We start from the raw sequence: 18,799 nt of genomic DNA, 5'->3' as shown, positions 1-18,799 counted from the left end.
GAGATTTTAAAACAAATCCGAGCCATTAAAGCCCAGTGCATAATCAGCATATAATCTGTTTACATTCTCATCCCATTATGCCTCGATAAACAGCAGATCCGATGCTTCCACGCTCTGTAAACAGAGTGCTATTGTCTGAGCGGCATATAAATTACTGCTCGCGCCTCCAATGAAACTAATAACTCTGTAATTTGTAATTCAGTGCTTTTTTCCCCTTCTTTTTTATGAAGATGATAAAGTGTTGAGTCTGCAGTGCCTGGCTGCTTAGTTGTGCTCCAGGGTGACATTGCTGCTTTATCAATGTTGCCAGCGCTCTCTCATTACATATGCATTTAAACAATAGATATTAAAACTATCAAGATTATTACTCGCATGCCCATCCTCATAAATCTCTGTTTTAAGTACTTACTTTAATCCTGAAGAAGTAATCTCAAGGGCTGAACGAGGCAGATGCCGTGGGAGATGCAACAGAACAGGCAGATATTACGTGTAAGACCGGCAAGGGGGTCACAAAACAAGAAGGAAACGCTTATTTTATTTTATTTATTTGAAGTTGGTTTCGCGTTGAAGAAAAACGAACAATTCATTGGTGCGCTAACGAATAAAAATAATTCATCTTCGATTTCTTCAGAACATAATCACAATTTGCATCACGAGGGAAGCTGCCTCTTTAAAATGCAATATTCTAGTTCAGCTCAAATGAATGACGTGACTTTAATAAAGAACAATTCATTTTGTTGAAAACGATTCAAAGATCCAAGTCAGTAAAATGGCATGATCTTCCATTAATGAAATGCTGTTGTGGCAGGCAAAATTATCTTTGATGAACTTTTAGTATTGAGAACCAAAACCAATATGAATACTTTACAATCATAAAGTGCTTTGCATTAACCTGGATACATACCCATACCATATGAGTATATGTATGTATGTATGTATGTATGTATATATATATATACGTATATATGTATGTAAGATGGCCATGACATTGACCGTATTGCATGTAAACAGCATTTGTATTAAGTTTATCATGAATTAATATTACATAAAGTAAATAAAATAGGCCTACAAGAAAGCATTTTTATGCATCCCAGTCTTGCCAGCCATGTCTTTTTTCGTAATATTTGTATATCACCATCACCATCATCATTATTACTAGCCTATTAATACATTTGTATGCTTGCTTGTTTTTTTTCCCCCTTCATTTTAATCTCTTCGCATAATTTTAAGCATGTCAATAAAGCCTTGTTTATGCTGACTGGAATCTTGAATTAAAAAATGTTCATTTTATTCGTGCAAATTAATAATGAATAATATCGCCTGATAGTGTTTTGTTGAGGAATGAGTCATTCACGTATTTTCAGTTGCACGAAAACATAATAATCTCATTTATCATCACGCACGGGAATAAAAAGCCTGCCGTCATAAAATATTGGTATAATTGTCACAATTTACAGTATTTGCTAAATATATGGTAGTGAATGCTTAAGCACTGTTAATCAAAATTATTATATTTGTATGAAATAAATATTAAAATATAACCCTAACAAGTCAACTTAATAAAATAATAATAATAACAATATACAAATATTAAATTAAGTGTTTAATGTTAATAAAAATTGTATCATCGCTAATAGTCCCGTGTTATGGTTACTCTGCTCACACAAGTAAGCAATAAATTATAAAAATATGTCGTTTTCTCAACATAATAATTTTCATAACATAATATCACGTTTCCACTTCCCGGCTTATCTGTGATTATTATTAGTTCTATGGGTCATGCGACACTATAACAATTTAAACACTGGCTCGAGCCGGTCATTGAAACCACACACCCCCACCCCACCCCCTTAATTTTTGGTGGCGTCAGCAAATGTATTCACTTAGAATCTATAAATATTGCTGCAGCTTCTTAAGTTGGAAATATATAGCCCTATAAAGCTATAGTGGAAAAAGCCAATAAAATCTCCACACTGTTCTTTTAAAAAATTGACACGCCCTGAGGGGAAAGCCCATCTGTTCTGTACAGCAGCCCGAGGCTCTCAGATGAGCTCAAACACTTCATTCACGACTTGTCTCTGACAATACGGCAGACCAACCGGATATGTCCCTGCCAATAATTGGCTGTCAGAGCGATAAAAGGACATGTTGTATCTTCGGCACCATGCAGTCAGACTGTGAGTGGTGCACGTATGTGACTATTTGGTCTCTGCGTGTGAGGAACGTTCACACATGGACTCGTCGTGAGATAATGTTATAAAACAGAAGCTGCACAGGCTGTGACAGCTGCTAATGGAAAAAACTCAGTTCAACTTGATTTTTTTTTTCTTCTGTTCCACAATAAAGAGATGAAAACAAGTGTCTATATTCTGACACCGAGCGTAACTGATTATCGGTATGCAGTGTAGACCGTTTTAAGATGCTTTTAACAATCGCGCTGCTGATTGTTGTTATGGCATCTGTTCAAGAAACAGGCTTATTGGGGGGAAAAAAAATCTTGTGATGACATTTTCAGGTTTCTGGAATGTGATATTGCATCACATCTTGTTCTGACATTTTAATGTGAGATTAAAAAAAGTGATATTAAAACATATACTAAAGCTTTATTAGGGACTTTGCATCCCAAGTGCAATGCTGTGTCTATCAAGCAAGTTTACTACATCAAAAAAAAACATAGATATGGAGCTGGTTATGTAATACACACATTCAAATGTATTATTTTACAAATCTTACACTATGACGAAGGTCTCATGTTCATGACATATCAATATATATGTATCAATATACATGCCTGCAGAACCTGATTTTACCAAGTTCTTGGATCACATCTTTGTTGACCCTGGAACAGCATTATGATTAACCAATCAGGTTTGAAGAACCAGTTTATAGTTTTTGTGAAGTTTAGGCTTACAATCAGTGTATGGTGCTTGTAAATCAGTGTCATTCATCTATCATTTCCTCTTATTTTACTCGTAGGTAAGGTTAGATTTATGTTCAGAGATATGGTCAAGGCTTTATTTTTGGATTAAAATGTTGTTCCTGGGTCAAAAAAATGACCCAGGAGCATGCCTTTACTTAGCAAAATCAGGACGTGCTTTCACATTCTTAGGTCACGTTGTTCTTAGGTCGAAATATTTTTTTGGCCCAGGAACAACAAATTAGTCTTGACAATATCTTTTCTTACCCGTGAGTAATCCCTAAAATCATAGGAAATGATGGATGAATGACACTGATGTACAAGCACCAAACACTGCTTATGAGCCTAAATTCCCCAAAAACTATAAGCTGGATCTTCAACAAAGATGTTAATCCAGGAACTTGTCGCACTCAGCAAAATCAGATACTGCAGAAGCTAATATGGTTCTTTGTGTAAACGGATCTTAAATCATTATTATACCTAATAACACATTTGTTGTGCCCCAGAAAATATACATAACATTTTGTATTTAGACACACACACACACACACACACATATATATATATATATATATATATATATATATATATATATATATATATATATATATATATATATATATATATATATAGTTACATAGGTTTTTGTAAGGAAACAAAACTTTGCAAATGTAATTTCAGTAGTGCTCATTTAAGATGAAATCTGCAGTGAATAGCTAAATTGTAGGTAAATTGTGTTTTTTTTTTCCATTGAGCCTGGGTTACCATTCACCCATCCATGTAATAAGCAATCGTTTTTGACCCTTTTATCCTAAGAGACAAGTGTGCATATTTCAAGAACATTCCCCCAAGACTAAGTTGCCACACCACCATCCATCACTGTTACGCAAAACAACTTACAGTACGGTTACAGCGACGGTCCCCCCGGAGCAACCCGAGGTTAAATGTTGAGTGGATGATTTCCTAACCAAAAAAAAAGCACTGTGTTCAGAGATATTTCATAAACGCTCCCTCTCTTCTGTCAGGACAGTCGGGTAGTCCTGTCACCAAACACCAAGCCAACACGTAGTGATTCTCCTTCAAACAAGCAATGTCTTCAAGTGCAAAAGAGACTCAAACTAGCTGTCCTCCAGTTACTAGCCTTCCCTGCATTCACTCACACACAAACCCAACACTGCTATGACAGCTCCGGCACAGAATGCATTCGTCTGACATGCAGCTATAGAATGTATTAATGCATTTACATGTATGCTTTTGACAGGTGCTACATGTTTTATAAGTCCAGGTGGAGTCAATCAAACTCATGACCTTGGCTGTGCCACAACTATGCATCCTATTGAACAGGACAGCAACGTTGAAAACCGCGCGTATGTTTTTAGGAATCTGTGTACACGTGCCGTTTTTCTATTATGTTATTTCACACCCGAGTCTCATCGGCGTTTCAGCCTCCCCGAAGAACGACACGTCCTTTCGATGGTTTGTAAAATGAAGTGGGATGCGCATTTTTACAGACCGAGAGAGTGAATGCATCCCTTTCTACAGACAGATGGACTAAAATGTGTTTCTTTATTTATCGCTTTAGCATTGTATAACTCCCACCTCAACTCAACTCCAAAAAAACGAAAAGTTAGCATAGTATTAGGATATATATGCGAATACAGCCAGAGAAATGCTTCGGGAGCAGGGATGATTCATTTGTCTCAAATTTTCACATATTTCCTCGTGATTTTTTTCATCGTGCGTAAGCAGGAGGTGAGCGGGCGAGGTGGGCAGATTCTCAAATGTGTCATTATTTAGTGGAGGAGTCAGTTACATAGGACTGTATGCAGAACAACAACCAAAATTAGGAATATCAGCTAACTGAGTGCAGGAATAGCATTACATTAATACTACAATCAGGCCGCATGGACAATACACAAAAAGCTGAACTTGTATGCAAGTATGCACTCACTGTAAGTTTTCTTTTCTTCTTACTGTTGGTCTAGATTTGTATTTATAGTTTGCACTGAAGTCATCCGAGGCTCTTGTGAATGAAGTGTCAGTCGAGCAGGCAGCTCAGAACAAATGATGGCGTCTGAAATCGTCCCGATATGAAACGTCATGCTCATGACAATCACAACACACCGTCGCGTTCCATTGCACAATGCAGCATGCCTGTTTGAAGAACGCGCGTCTGGTTTGTCATAAAGCCTAATGTTAGTTTTCTAGCACCGAACGAGCGTATTTGTCATTTCAGTAACAACTGTTTGCCTTGATTGAAAAACCGCCGTTCACTTAACTGGAAGATGGTCAGAAATTCTGAGAAGAAAGGTCTGGAAACACTGCTGTTGATTTGTGCAGATGAAGTCATCCCTCTAGTGGACACCACCGGGAATGTGAAAAATTAGTAGATAACGTTTGTAGGAGTCTGCAGGGATATACAGTTTTCTTGCATTAATTGATCATAAGATATTACTGTCAATTAATTACCTGACTGTATATACATGTATATACAAGTAAAAGCAATTTTTTTACAATTGAACATATGTCACTGCTATCACAACAGGAATTAGATGTTTTGTCTTACAGTCCTTATACTTTATGCGGAGGCTGAGAAAGACAAACCTGTTATACGCTGTTTTACCTTTTATAAGCATGTGTTGAGTATATATGGAAATATAAAAATGAATATGAATCGCAGCACACATGCATATATATATATATATATAAACACTCTAAGTCTGTAATTTGCAGAATAGAGATTTCTGGTTATTAGATTGGAACTGGCAGGTTTCAGGTTTGTTTGCGAAGCTGCATGTTTCTTTCAGTGCACGCACACTTATAGACAGTTGTTTTCCTCATATTATTTCTGCTGGACAGCTCACAATTAGAACAGCAAATCCACTGCGGGCCAAACTGTGCAACAGCTCAGAGTATTGCAAACCAGTAGAAGGATGTCGTAATGAAGACTCTTGAGTCCTGAATATAACATTACACACACACACACCTTTTTGTTGTGTTATGTTTGAGTAGTACCTGCATACTAATACACAACAAATACACTTTCTGCTGGACTTGATTGTGAGAATCATAGGGCTCCTTATCATCACAGGACTGACACTTTAGTTATTTCCCATGCGGGTGATTTATTTATTACATATCCTAATGGTTTAAAGCATCCCTATATGTTTCTTGTTTTGGATTCGGGGGAAAAAGAGCACGTCTTCTTGAGATCAACCCATTGCATTTTCCCATCTCTTTACAGTCAGAGCATTGCACTCATTACTAAAAGCACCACCACGGACATTTATGATCTCCCCCAAAGTAATCAAATTTGCCCAAATTTTCCACCAGAGTTTGACGTTCTTGATGCTGTTCTGCTGCACTCCATTATGCACCACTGCGTGTTACGAGAAAGACAAAAACAGCACTTGTCAATGTCAATATGGTTGAGATGGTCAATCAACAACAACTTTTTTTCCCCTCCTAAAGAAATAGTTCACCCAAAAATTACAATTAATGTCCTGAGAAGCCACAAGCTGCCAAATCCTTATATATATATATAGATATATGTTTTTACCGAAAGAGTGAAAAGTCAGCTACAAAAATATGAACAGATCAAACACCTTTTACAAGCCAAACCAGTCCAAAACAGCTCTACACAAAGACGAGTGGATTTTGATGTTGGAGGATAACAGAGGATGGACTTTTTCACTGGAAAAAGCAGTATTTATTATTTATTTTAGCTGGAAGTGATGTCTTTAAAAAAATGTCTATGGATTTGTATCTGTAAGCACTGTTTGGGCTCTCATAGGCACCTGTTCACGGCAGAAGATCTACTGGCAAATGTACATTTTAACATAGTGTTCATGTACGAATGTTTTGTTATTGTATGATCAAGGATTTCATCTATTTTAATGATCGGTTTTATGTGGGATACGAATTTATGTGATTATTTAAATGACAATATTTTATGGATTTATAACCACACACCGGGAATTTGTGCAAGTCAGTGAAATTCCTTTTTCTATGAATCTTAAAATCTATATTGAATAGAACAGTCTCTCCTTGGAGACAAAGCAAACAAATAAAAGATGAGAGAATCTAGTAAGAGCATCAGAAGTTAAAAATGGTTTTATCACCGCGAGTTGCCTGTGCTGTGTAAACAGATGAAATACACTCTAGTGTGTGACAGTTCACACTTTAAAATAAAGGTGCCACAGCGAGGCCATGGAAGAACCTTTTTTGGTTCCACAAAGAACTATTCAGTTAAAGTTCTTTCTTACCGTTTTTATAATCTGAAGAACCTTCTTTCACCACAAAGACCTTTTATGAAACAGAAAGATAATAAAGAGTTCTTCAGATAATAAAGGTTCTTTATGTAACCGTTTAGATAAAAAACGCACACACACAAAAACATATTCTATGGTATTGTGAATAAAGCCTATTCGTCAGCTTGAAGAACACAAGAAGAGGAGGAAATCACTACATTGTATTCCTGTAGTCCTACATGATTATTTCCAGTTCATCTTAATAGTTTGACAGCAATAAGACGCTAATGAGAATCATCACAGAATGTAATAATAATGACAAAAAAAGTAATGGAATATTTTGTGATGAAAAACAAATCCTAATGGTCCAAAAAATGTTTTGTTTTTTTTCTGCATATTTGCTTCTACGTGATATTCTAAACACAAATGCAACAATAACACTAAGGATGTAATGTACTGTTTAGTCTAAATAAAGCGAGCAGATTTGGGACGTATCCTGCTCAGTGAAACCTGTCACTCTGCAGCAGAATTAGAAACATCGGGCTCCACTTAGCGTGAACAAAATAATTAATAACAAGGCTTACTCTGGTGACAAGGACAGAGTCTTATTTAGGAGAAAAATCCATACTCTCTAACTTTTATTTGTGAACATCCGTTAGGGTGACTGGCTCTCTGCGGGTCAGACTCAGGGTGATTTAATTCGGTAATCAATAGATTTGTGTGACAGCGAGTGAGTAATCTTTATACTGTGGCCTACTCTCTCTCTCTCTCTTTCTCTCTCTCTCTCTCTCTCTCTCTCTCTCTCTCTCTCTCTCTCTCTCTCTCTCTCTCTCTCTCTCTCTCTCTCTCTCTCTCTCTCTTCTCTCTCTCTCTCTCTCTCTCTCTCTCTCTCCCTCCCTCTCTCTCTTTCTCTCTCTCTCTCTCTCTCTCTCTCTCCCTCCTATCTCTCTCTCTCTCCTCTCTCTCTCTCTCTCTCTCTCTCTCTCTCTCTCTCTCTCTCTCTCTCTCTCTCTCTCTCTCTCTCTCTCTCTCTCTCTCTCTCTCTGTTCTGCCCTTGAGTTTCTGCTCCACTCTTCCAGTAAAGTGTGTCCTGATTGACTCCAACTGACTCTTGTGGTTTAGACTCAGTTCTAACGAAAAACATTTTAAAGGCAGAGAGAGAGAGAGAGAGAGAGAGAGAGAGAGAGAGAGAGAGAGAGAGAGAGAGAGAGAGAGAGAGAGAGAGAGAGAGAGAGAGAGAGAGAGAGAGAGAGAGAGAGAGAGAGAGGGAGTATAGTTCCAGGTCATCTTAAAACTTAAAAATAGTGACATCATCGGATCAGTTTGCATTGCTGTGAGACTCTGTAATATAATACATCTTTACTCATGAATAATTGATGACAATTTTCACGTAATGTATTTTTCATTGACAAATGGCATGCGACTATTTTTAGAGTTGTGGAAAAATTAGCTATAACGTCAAAGGTTGATCGGTAATTAACTAGTTTAATACGTGCAAGATTCCTGCATTACTGTAATGGATAAAAGATCAAAGATGGACAGCAGTTGCAGCAATTGCCTGTTGTGAATGAAACAAACAATCTGTTCTTATTCAGATTCGTCTGATACTACTACATATAATACAGATTCTACATTTAGAAAGTCAAGAAAAATAATGAAATAAAAAAAACTCATCTGAATTCTACCGGTTTAAGGACTCTCTGAAGAACAATTGAACAATTTGTTGTCCAAATCAAGTCAGAACGTTTGCTGGAATAATTTATGATCAAACTGAAGTTTAGACATTTCATCCTGGAGACTTTTGGGAAAAATAACTTCATGCTTGGAATAAATCATGACTTTATTCATAACAAAACAAAACGTACAAAATGCGGCGCTCACTTCTACTCTGATGTTTCTATACAGTGGTATCCTTACGTGTTGCGCCGTGTAAGTCACGTGACATCTAGTCCGTCCTCATTGTCTTTGAAAGTTGTGATCAGCATTATAGAACAAATTTCAGAATGCATATAGCATAGCAAACACACTGTAATTTAAAGAAAGTACAACATAATCGAGGAACGGAAAAGCGGAACAAAATAGGAGTCCGCGTTCGTTCTGGCGACCTTTTTAAACTGCAGCGGTGGTCTTGGTTGGCAGCGAGGATGGCGACGTCACGGAGGTTAACGGAGATGGGCATCTGCTTGAACTAATGACGATCAAAATGAGGGGATGAGACTAAGAGACTGAAGGAGCAAATAAAGCAGGAGAGGGCAAAACACAAAGGCACACCCCCCCCAGGGCCGTAACACATAAAAACAGAACAGCAGCTTAGTGGAGTGAAACGAAACCCAGAAGCCTCGAGATGCATTTTGAAAAGCTTAGCAGCTTTTAACTTCGCAGCATTTTAATTGAATCGATCACAAGTGCACCACGCTAAACACAGGTGTCAATCGAGTTTAAAACATTTTGTGCTTCTCTGCTTTCCGAAGTAGTTGAAAATGTATTTTCTGTTATTTTTTTTTTGTTGCCGAACCCTATTTCCTTAAGTTGTCTGGTTCCAAACCAAAACCAATTAACACGACTCAGTCGCAGTCTCCATTTTGTTGTTCTTGATGGGTTTTGATCTGCTACGTTCACATTCATCGCTCCTTAAAGGTGTCACATAGGCAATCTTGCACAGCCTGAAAAAACTCCAGAACTTCTACAAATTAAATGAGGAGTTTTTATGCTCCCTTTCATTTTTAAACCACTTTTGGTCTGATATGAACGCGTTTTTCAAATCTTCAATATTTGGCTCTTCTTTATTTGGTTCTGCATGAAAGTGCTGCTTTTAGAGTGAAGTGCTTGGATTCCGTGCATCGTTTCACAATTTCTGTTAGAGAATCCATGAATAAATCAATCACTGAATATAATATTTGTCTTCTTAGAGGCTTCCTTGTCACCCAATTTCGCTTGACATGCGCCAGCTAAGGAAGTAATTATGGATCCGCATAACTGCTGCTCAAGATCTGCTCTCTCTTTTTCCAAACTGACTTGGCATTTTACATTTCTTCTACCTTTTTCCACATGTCCTCAAAAAGTCTCATCCCTGTATGTCAAGCAATGCTTCAACAAGCTTCAGGCCTCGGCTCAGGCCAACGAAGGCAAATGAAGTGTGAATTTAGAAATGTAGAACTGATTTGTTGGTTACCAAAAGACCAACGAAAACTTGATTAGTTAGTGCTTGTAGGTTTTGTTCTTCTGCTGAAAATCTTCACTGTCTCTTGAAGATGATGTACTGCAGGGAGTCCATCTGTCAGATGGCAACGGGCTAAATAACAGCAAAGAAATACAGAGTTCTGGTATGAAACTCTAGATGGCGCTGTCGGGTCTAACTCAATCTTGACCTAATTACATCTTTATAACATAGCTGAGTTGACAGTTTTTTTTTTTAACTGTATCGGTGGCCATTGCCTTTTTGCTGTACTATAGGAGTTTGACAGCACACTTCAGAAACCCTTCACCTTCCCCAGCTCCACCTGTATAGATCTGCTACGTGGTGAATCGTGTGTGCTATATGGGGTTATACGTGTGTTTTACGTGTTACATTTCCATACATGCTCAAAGCAGTATGTTGTGGACGCATCTATTCCGAATTCTTTTTCTATTTTTAACCGTTTTTTATTTAATTATTTAAATGCATTTTTTTTCTTTTATAAATTCTCTTTTATGCCAAATGCAAAAGTCATCTTTACAATGCAGAGGTAGACCAGAATCTGCATCTGACGTGGCATTTATGTTTATTTGCTCAATCAGTTTAACGCTACTTCAAGAAGATATAGTTACGCTATATATTGATACTCCTTTTTAGACATTCTATTAAATATAGCTAACATGTTGACTAACTGACGTAGTTTACATACTTGCAAATGTACTTATAGTCATGTCTGATAGTTTACATGTAGTTGCAAAGTTACTTACAGTTAGTATAATATCTATAGTGAACTATCAAAATAAAGTGTTACCGACAACATGTGTATTTATAAAACAAATGCGTAATTGTAAATAACCTACATAAAGTAGTTATATTTTAAAATGTCAAAAAAGCTTAACATTTGCCAGCTATTAAGATCTTTGCATGCTCTTTTTTTCATATTCGGAATTTTGGACTTAATCTTAGTCTTAATCTTGCATTAGTTGTAATGAACATTAATGTTGATTAATAGAATAAATTATCATTATTATAATTGTTAAATTTATTTAATTTAATTTATTTATTTATTTGTGAAAAGCTAATATTCTTGTAGGCTCTAAAAAAACTCTTTATGAATTAGTTTATCGCTTTTTATCGATTAGAAAATAAAGACTTGAAAATCCCAATCATGAGTTCACTCTCCGTACATTCACTGAACTTTTCATTGATTTTTACATTTTATTTTAATTGCAACAGTCAATATAGATTTTGTGTAATTGTGTAAGGTCATAGTTTGATTTTTGTTTATGTCGGTGGTATTTTTTAATAAACTCCCTGGTTAATACCTACATGCTGAGTCTTTGTAGTTCACAAGGTTGGCCGTTGTACCTTCTGTCCTTCTAAATTTCAAGCACCCTTTGATGTAAAGCCACTGAAGAAGAGCAAAGAATCTTCAGTCTAAAGAAACCTGCTCCTTTTTCCCTAGATATTTGCTTTCATCAAATAAACATTTCCCTTTATTTAACCTCTTTTATAATTCCAGTCTTTTCCATTTCAATATTTAATTCTGAATCCCACCGCTGGTGTATATCAAAAACAAAATAGCAAAGAAGTTAGATTTGTTGTTTTTCAACCCCGGATTCTTTATAACCTCCCTGAGAAATATTCTGTGTGGCTCTCAACAGAAACACAAGCATATCAAAAAGCTGAGTCCTCGAGCTATACATTGTCCTTATGCCAAGAATAATAAAAGTTTTCTTCCTCTTGCTTGTTTGTGTCTTGAGGAAAGCCTTGTTATGAGGCTGGACTGGTGCCTCGGTTCTGGTTTGAGAAATGTCTGGAAAGAAGCATAAAAATGGGAATCAGTTGGACTTTATGGTCCTGCATTACCATGACACATAATTAGCAACAGGTTTTTCAAGACATTTGTAAGCAACGTTACATGAGTATACTATTAAAAAATAAGGGCTTGATTTGTTCAACAAAGTTATAGACTAAAATATATAGTCCCGGCTTAGTAGAAACCAGGATTAGTCCATAGTTTAATTAGGACAATTAAGTACTTTATTTTACAGTACATGTACTTACAGTACTGGGAATATAAGGTAGAGGTTAGGTTTAGGGTTAGAACCTAGTGTCCGGTCATTTGCATCCAGATATGTTTAGCTGTATAAAACATTAGTTTTAAAGTGTTTGATATTGAAAATTGAAAATTAACATTATGTGTTATCTTCATGTATTATTTTAATTATGAATACACCGGTTTGTAGTGCAAACTGTTGTGCCATTGACTGCACATTGTTATTCTCCTTGTCTTTTACCTATAGCAGCTAAGTCTTAACCAATAGGTTTATTTCCACGTTGAATAAAAAGGTGGATGGAAAGGCATTACTGGTGTGCATCTTAAGATAAAAAAGGCACCCACATCAGTTAGTGCGGGTTTCTTTTAGTTGAAACAGCTCAGATTTACATTTTATTCTAGGACTAAGCTTAAGCTTGTCTGTTATAGATTGTAGTATCTGAATCTGTCACATTCAGCAAAAGAGCTGAAAGGCAATATAGCACAAATTGACAATATAACAAATAAATAGAAACATTCTGACAGCTCTTTGGTCTTTCTCACAGTCCTTTTAAAGTGTCAGGGAAATTTACATTTTTCAAATTATAATTAACTTTTCAAAAGCAAAATCATTTAGTGAGTTATAACAACGCAGAATGGTCAATTTTTCAGGAGGGCCAGTGACCCCTGCATTTTACAGTGGATATGGATATTTCTGAACTAATCTGTTTTGAGAATGATTCAATAAAAGCTGTCATTTACAGAATGACTCTAATGAAAGTTTTGTTTGCTATTGATGTTTCATAGTGAGAAAGCTCAATTAAAGAGATGAAGTGTTTGAAGAGGGTTTTTAATTGGTGGCTAATTACACTTCACTAGATTGCCAAGAACATGGAAATCCCAGCACAATCACAAGACACGTTTCAAAACGTCTCTCAGTTATACAAGCTAAGTAAAGAGTGTATAATATAACTACAATAAGGCATGCACAGAGACATTGTTTAAATACCATTACAGCAGGATAACAACATGCTGGCATTTAGTCATTTACTCAGCTCCCATTTTAATTTGAATCAAAGATAATTAGTTTTTATCTGCAGTTTCTCCTTTTTTTATCACTTCTTTTACACACACACACACACACACTGCTATTCTCAAGTAAAATATTCTCTATGAGAACACTCTTTCCCATCACATCCTGCATCTGACTAGTAATAGTTGTTTTTAATCGTAATCAATACAGTAGTTGTGTCTTGGGCATGCTTATTAAAAATATGGAAGAGTCCTTCTAAATTCAAAACTCAAAAGCAACACAGCTATGTAATATTGATCTGATGTTTTACCCTCATTTATATTTGAATTTCAGGGATAATAACTTCATCAAGGATTTCCCGCAGCTGGCCGATGGGTTAATGGTGATTCCCCTGCCAGTGGAGGAGCAGTGCCGAGGAGTTCTGTCAGAGCCTCTGCCCAACCTGCAACTGCTCTCAGGTGAATCTTACATATGTAGTACACAACCTGGTCTCATAAAAATATGTACCACCGTGCACTTTTTGTGCAACGCCGTTTTAACATGCCTTACTGCGCGTTTCACTGCAGTTTCAAAGAGAAATGTCCACCGAGTGGCAGTAAAACACAGGTACCCAACACGTTTTTATTACGTTGATATAGGTATATATTGCAGTGTTAGTATTATGCAAAATATTCGGAGACTGACGCTAAAAGTTAATGCTCTATCATGTAAATATGCAATACACCAAATTAAACCTACCCAATAGTATTAGCAAATGCAAAACTGATATAAATTTGCATTTGTTGATGCAACCGTGTCATTTCCTTTTATGCAGATTTGAACTGTTTTGTCGAACCACAGTTACACAGGATTCACACCAGTGATCCTCACCTCTCAAGCACATCTATGTACTTTGTGAGCTACCGAACAAACCTACTGTCTATGAAAACCTGTAGATAGGAAGCTGGATATGTGTGATGCTAACATTCAAAAGTATCTATTTAAAAAAAAAAAAAAAAAAATGAAAATTGTGAAATTTACTCTTAATTAATCCAAACTTTGTTTCATTTGGAAACTGCAGTGATATGTATTTGTTAGTAAGTATTTCATGTATCGCTTAAAAGTGTGTTCATGACATGAGACCAGGTAAACATCACATTTGATTTTCTTTTTGTCTAAACCAAAAGATGGAACAACAACTTCTGCACATTGAAATTTGGCTTGAATGTAAAATGAGTTCAGCTCTAATTTGACAAGGCAATGTTTTTGTTAATGATTTTCAGTTTTGTTATACAGTAAAATGACTGAAAACTAAGAGTTTGCCCTGCTGTTGGTGCAAGAGGCATAACTGGTTATTCTGATGGTTAATAATGTATTAAATTCTGTGTCCTCCTCAGTGTTAGTCACTACATTTTTAAAAAATCACTAATTTTAATATACAATGTAATAAATTTAATTGTGCATTCCAATTAATCCCATACAGCACTTATTTTAATTAGGTTAAAAAAAGCAACATTATTTCTGTAAGGAAGAGTTTAATTTCACACAACACGAGTCAAAACAGGCCAGGTTCAGATAAGAGTCACAAACAACATAGACAAATCAGAATCGTAAATAGAGTTCAGTCAGAAGGTCAAGGCAGGCGGCAGACAGGTAACAGAGAGAGCATACAAGGCAGGCTAGGTCAAAATGCACCTTTTTGTACATTGCTATCCTCCAAAACTGATCACACGTTTTAGCATATAGTTGATGAGTGAGACGTTGGAGAACTAAACAAACATGCTTGACATGATCTTCGTAGGAGTCCAAGTAGACCAAAATGTCATCAATATGCTGAATTGCTGGGTCATCATGTATGTCCTAAAACACATCATTAATGTATTCCTGGAAAATGGAGGGACTGTGGACTAGCCCGAATGGAATAAGGAAATATTCATAGTGTCCTTATGTCGTGGAGAAAGCAGTCTTCCATTTGTCCCCTTCACGTGAAGTACTTGGCCATTCAAAGTTGTTCCAATGCTGCAGGTACAAGAGGTAAGGAGTAACAAAACTTGACAGTGATGTCATTGAGACCTCAGTAGTCAATGCATGGACGAAGCATCACAAAGAAGAATCCGGCAGATGTAGGTGATGTGGACAGATGAATCCCTTTACCAATTCCTCCTCGATATATGATTTCATGGCTTTGGACTAGGTAGGAGGTCAATGACACAATCACTTGAGCGATGAGGAGGCAACTGTGAAGCCTTGGTTTCGCTAAAAGATTTGATGAGATTGTGATATTCAGCTGGAATTTGAGGAATTACTGGATTCGCTTCTGGTTCTTTGGAGAGTGTGATCAAGACAGTGTCCCTGACATGATTGAGGTCTGGTTATGTTTCTTCAACCAGGTAAGGCCCAATATGATAGATGTTTGAGGCAATTGGAAGACAAATAGTTAAATGGTTTCAATATGAAAGGCTCCAGTGTGAAGTGTTAAATCCTCAGTGGTAAACTGAATCAGGCCAGAGCCCAGAGGGCACCCATCTAACGCTGCCACTGCCAAATGAGATTCACAATGGAGGGGAATATTATGAGTCTTGGAGAATTCATTGTCAATAAAAATTCCTGCTGCCCTTGAGTCAAGAGCTGTGGTATCAATATCCTTCACTTTAACCCTTAAGATAACTGGTATTTCTGAGTGGTAGAATGAATGGAACTCTGATTAACCGCAAAAGATTTGCCAGGCGGACAAGTGGGACAAGATGCTCTCATGTGTCCATGGAGGTCGCAGTATATGGAAAGATTCTCTCAGATGCCTCTCTCTCTCCTCGTCGCTAAGATGCGTAAAGCCGATTTGCATTGGGTCAGTGTTGGGTGGCAGCAGAGAATAAAGAGGGACGATTCTGACATTGAAAGCGGATAAAATGGTCAATTCAAAATGCCAGATCAATGAATAAGTCCAAGGATTTACTCTCGTCACGGCAAGCCAGTTCAGCTTGCAGTTTAGTGCTGAGACCCTGGCGGAAGTAGAGTTTGAGAGGGTAGTCCAACCAGGCTGTTTGAGCTGCGAGCGTACAGAATGAGACAGTGTAATCCGCAGCAGAGCCTCTTCCCTGACGAAGAGATAGAGGTTGCTCACCAACCTCCTTGCCACCAGCGTAAACACCTCCTTGAAGCGCTGGATTAAACTGGTGAAAGAGGGGAAAACAGCACAGTCCTTGCTCCACACAGTGGTCCACTCTAGCGCTCTTCCGGTTGATAAAGAGCAGACAAAGGTAATGCGACTGTTTTCCGGGGGATATAACATGGGCTGTTAGTTTACGAACATGGAACATTGAAGCAGAAATCATTATATTTGGTAGGTGATCCTTCAAACGTTTCTGGAAATGCCAGGCGTGGGCTGGTTGGAGTGCAAGCGGTAGCAGAAACGTGTGACAGTGGATTCTGTGGGGGAACACACACTTCAGGTGTTTTTTTTACAATTTAGGGGGAAAAAATGTTTTTGCAAATAAACTGTCATTTGGCTGTGGTTGAATTGAGCTTTTTGACAAGAGAAAAGGCCTCAATAGTTAACCAAACCTAACGACTGTAGTTACATACATCTTCCTAAACTCTATTTAAAGGTTAAAGAGCTGTAAGTAAAGCAATAAAAAACAATGAGCTGATTAGGTTGTCTAATAGGCAAAAATTAGCCTAATCTGCACACAAACTTACTTTCATGGCTCACGTACAGGCTTCCTTCTACCAAAGCATTACAGCTATCGATTTTTAACTAAACATACCTACTCTAATGTATCTTACCTAACTATTATAGGACGTGTTGCTCATTGAGGACTCGTTGCGACTCTCAAACTTGAGGAGACATATGCAATGGCCAGCATGATACTTCATGAGACTTATGAGACTTCTCAGACTGTTGAAGTGTCCGTTGAAGTTAAGAGATTTGCTCTCAAGCTATTTTCAGTCCTTTAGATTGGTTAACAATTTGTGAAAATAACAGATCACGTGGGGACCGACCAATAGCATTTTCGATATCATTAGCATTAGCAATATCGATTCGTAAAATGAAAAAAGGTGAAATTGACTAAATTTGGACATAGGAGGTTTCTGTCCGACATCGACGATACACGATATAACGATAACAAACTTACTGTTACTACTGTAAAGACATAAGCTGTCAGAATCTTTTTATTTTTTCTGTATTTTTAAAATGAACAAGTACATTTATTAAAAATACAAACACTGCTGAACTGATTGTTTGGAACAAGTATTAAATTAGATATTATGCAAAACATCACGTAAGTATTTATACAAAAAGGCACCCATCGTACCTCATATAATTATACACTACGGAAATAATGAAAAGCACATTTTCTTTAAGGTGTGCCTTTAGTCAACTGTCAAACTCATTTTTTCTTGTCCTCTGGGGGTTTTTGCTTAAAGGCGTCCTATTTACACTTCTTCACAGTCTTTTCCCTTTGGTCCACTTATAATGTTAGAAGCTAGGTAGTTTTTATAAACAATGTTTGAGATGTAATTATTAACTGAAGATGTCTGTGACTCCTTTTGATTGAATTAGGCCTACTGATTCTTACAGGGCTATGTCTAGATTTTATGAAGATGAATGGTAAAAAAAACAAGCAAGCCTCATGTGAATAATTATACAGTAAGAATCTAAAATAGACAGTTTGAGTCCAGGCTTCTGGTTTGTTGTCATTTATTCGACACTGATTTCCAAAGAATGGGAGAAGGGCTCAGAAAGAGAGATGTGACAGCGGTGGGAGAGACGTGGGCAAGGTTTATTTTGTCTTTCTCTCACACGCCTTACAATATCGCAGAGTTCAAAAGAACAAGAAAAAGGCTTTTTCATGATAAATCCCCTTTAAAATAGAACATGACATGAGGAACTGACAGTAATCGTAGCATCAGCTCAGTGGACAACCGCTCTCAGTCTCAATAACTCAGAGACAGAGAAACCAGCCGAGCAGAAAGCGTTCATTTCTCCCTCATATCGCTTTTGATCACGGCTCCAATTCAGAGCTGTCTTTTCATTTATTTGTTTTCACTCAGCTCTTTCTAATGTGGACTCCACACAAATATGGGCTCCAATGACAAGTGGCTAATTCAATAACAGCTTGTCTTTTTTTTCCAGGAGTGAGAGTGGAGAGTTGTTAACACTGATTATGGCTCTCAGTTTTTGCTGCAGCAGTTCAAATGAGATTTAAACCATTAGTGCATTTGTCAGCATGAGAAGAAAGAAGCATGATATGGCTGATGCGATGTTTTGAGGGGGCTGCTGTCATCTCACACTGTACAAATGGGATAAACAGAATTGAATTTGAAAACGGGCAGGGCTTGGCGCTAAAGGCTTTGTTACAAATTGGTCCAAAGTGTTCTGTTACGCAGAAAATGAGAACTGTAACCA

At 37.2% G+C, this 18,799-nt stretch overlaps 1 protein-coding gene across 1 annotated transcript in view; it reads left to right on the top strand.

The window, feature by feature from the left end:
• The window catches only part of LOC122346138 (astrotactin-2-like), a 345,769-nt gene that overhangs the window by 266,460 nt on the left and 60,510 nt on the right, over positions 1-18,799 (top strand). Inside the window, 1 exon segment of the mRNA XM_043240825.1 lies at positions 13,747-13,871. Coding sequence (XP_043096760.1) covers positions 13,747-13,871 — 125 coding nt within the window.

Source organism: Puntigrus tetrazona, chromosome 5 (assembly GCF_018831695.1).
Source record: "Puntigrus tetrazona isolate hp1 chromosome 5, ASM1883169v1, whole genome shotgun sequence".
Classification (NCBI taxonomy): domain Eukaryota; kingdom Metazoa; phylum Chordata; class Actinopteri; order Cypriniformes; family Cyprinidae; genus Puntigrus; species Puntigrus tetrazona.
Note: the sequence above shows the minus strand (reverse complement) of the source record. Positions and strands in the feature narration are given on the sequence as shown.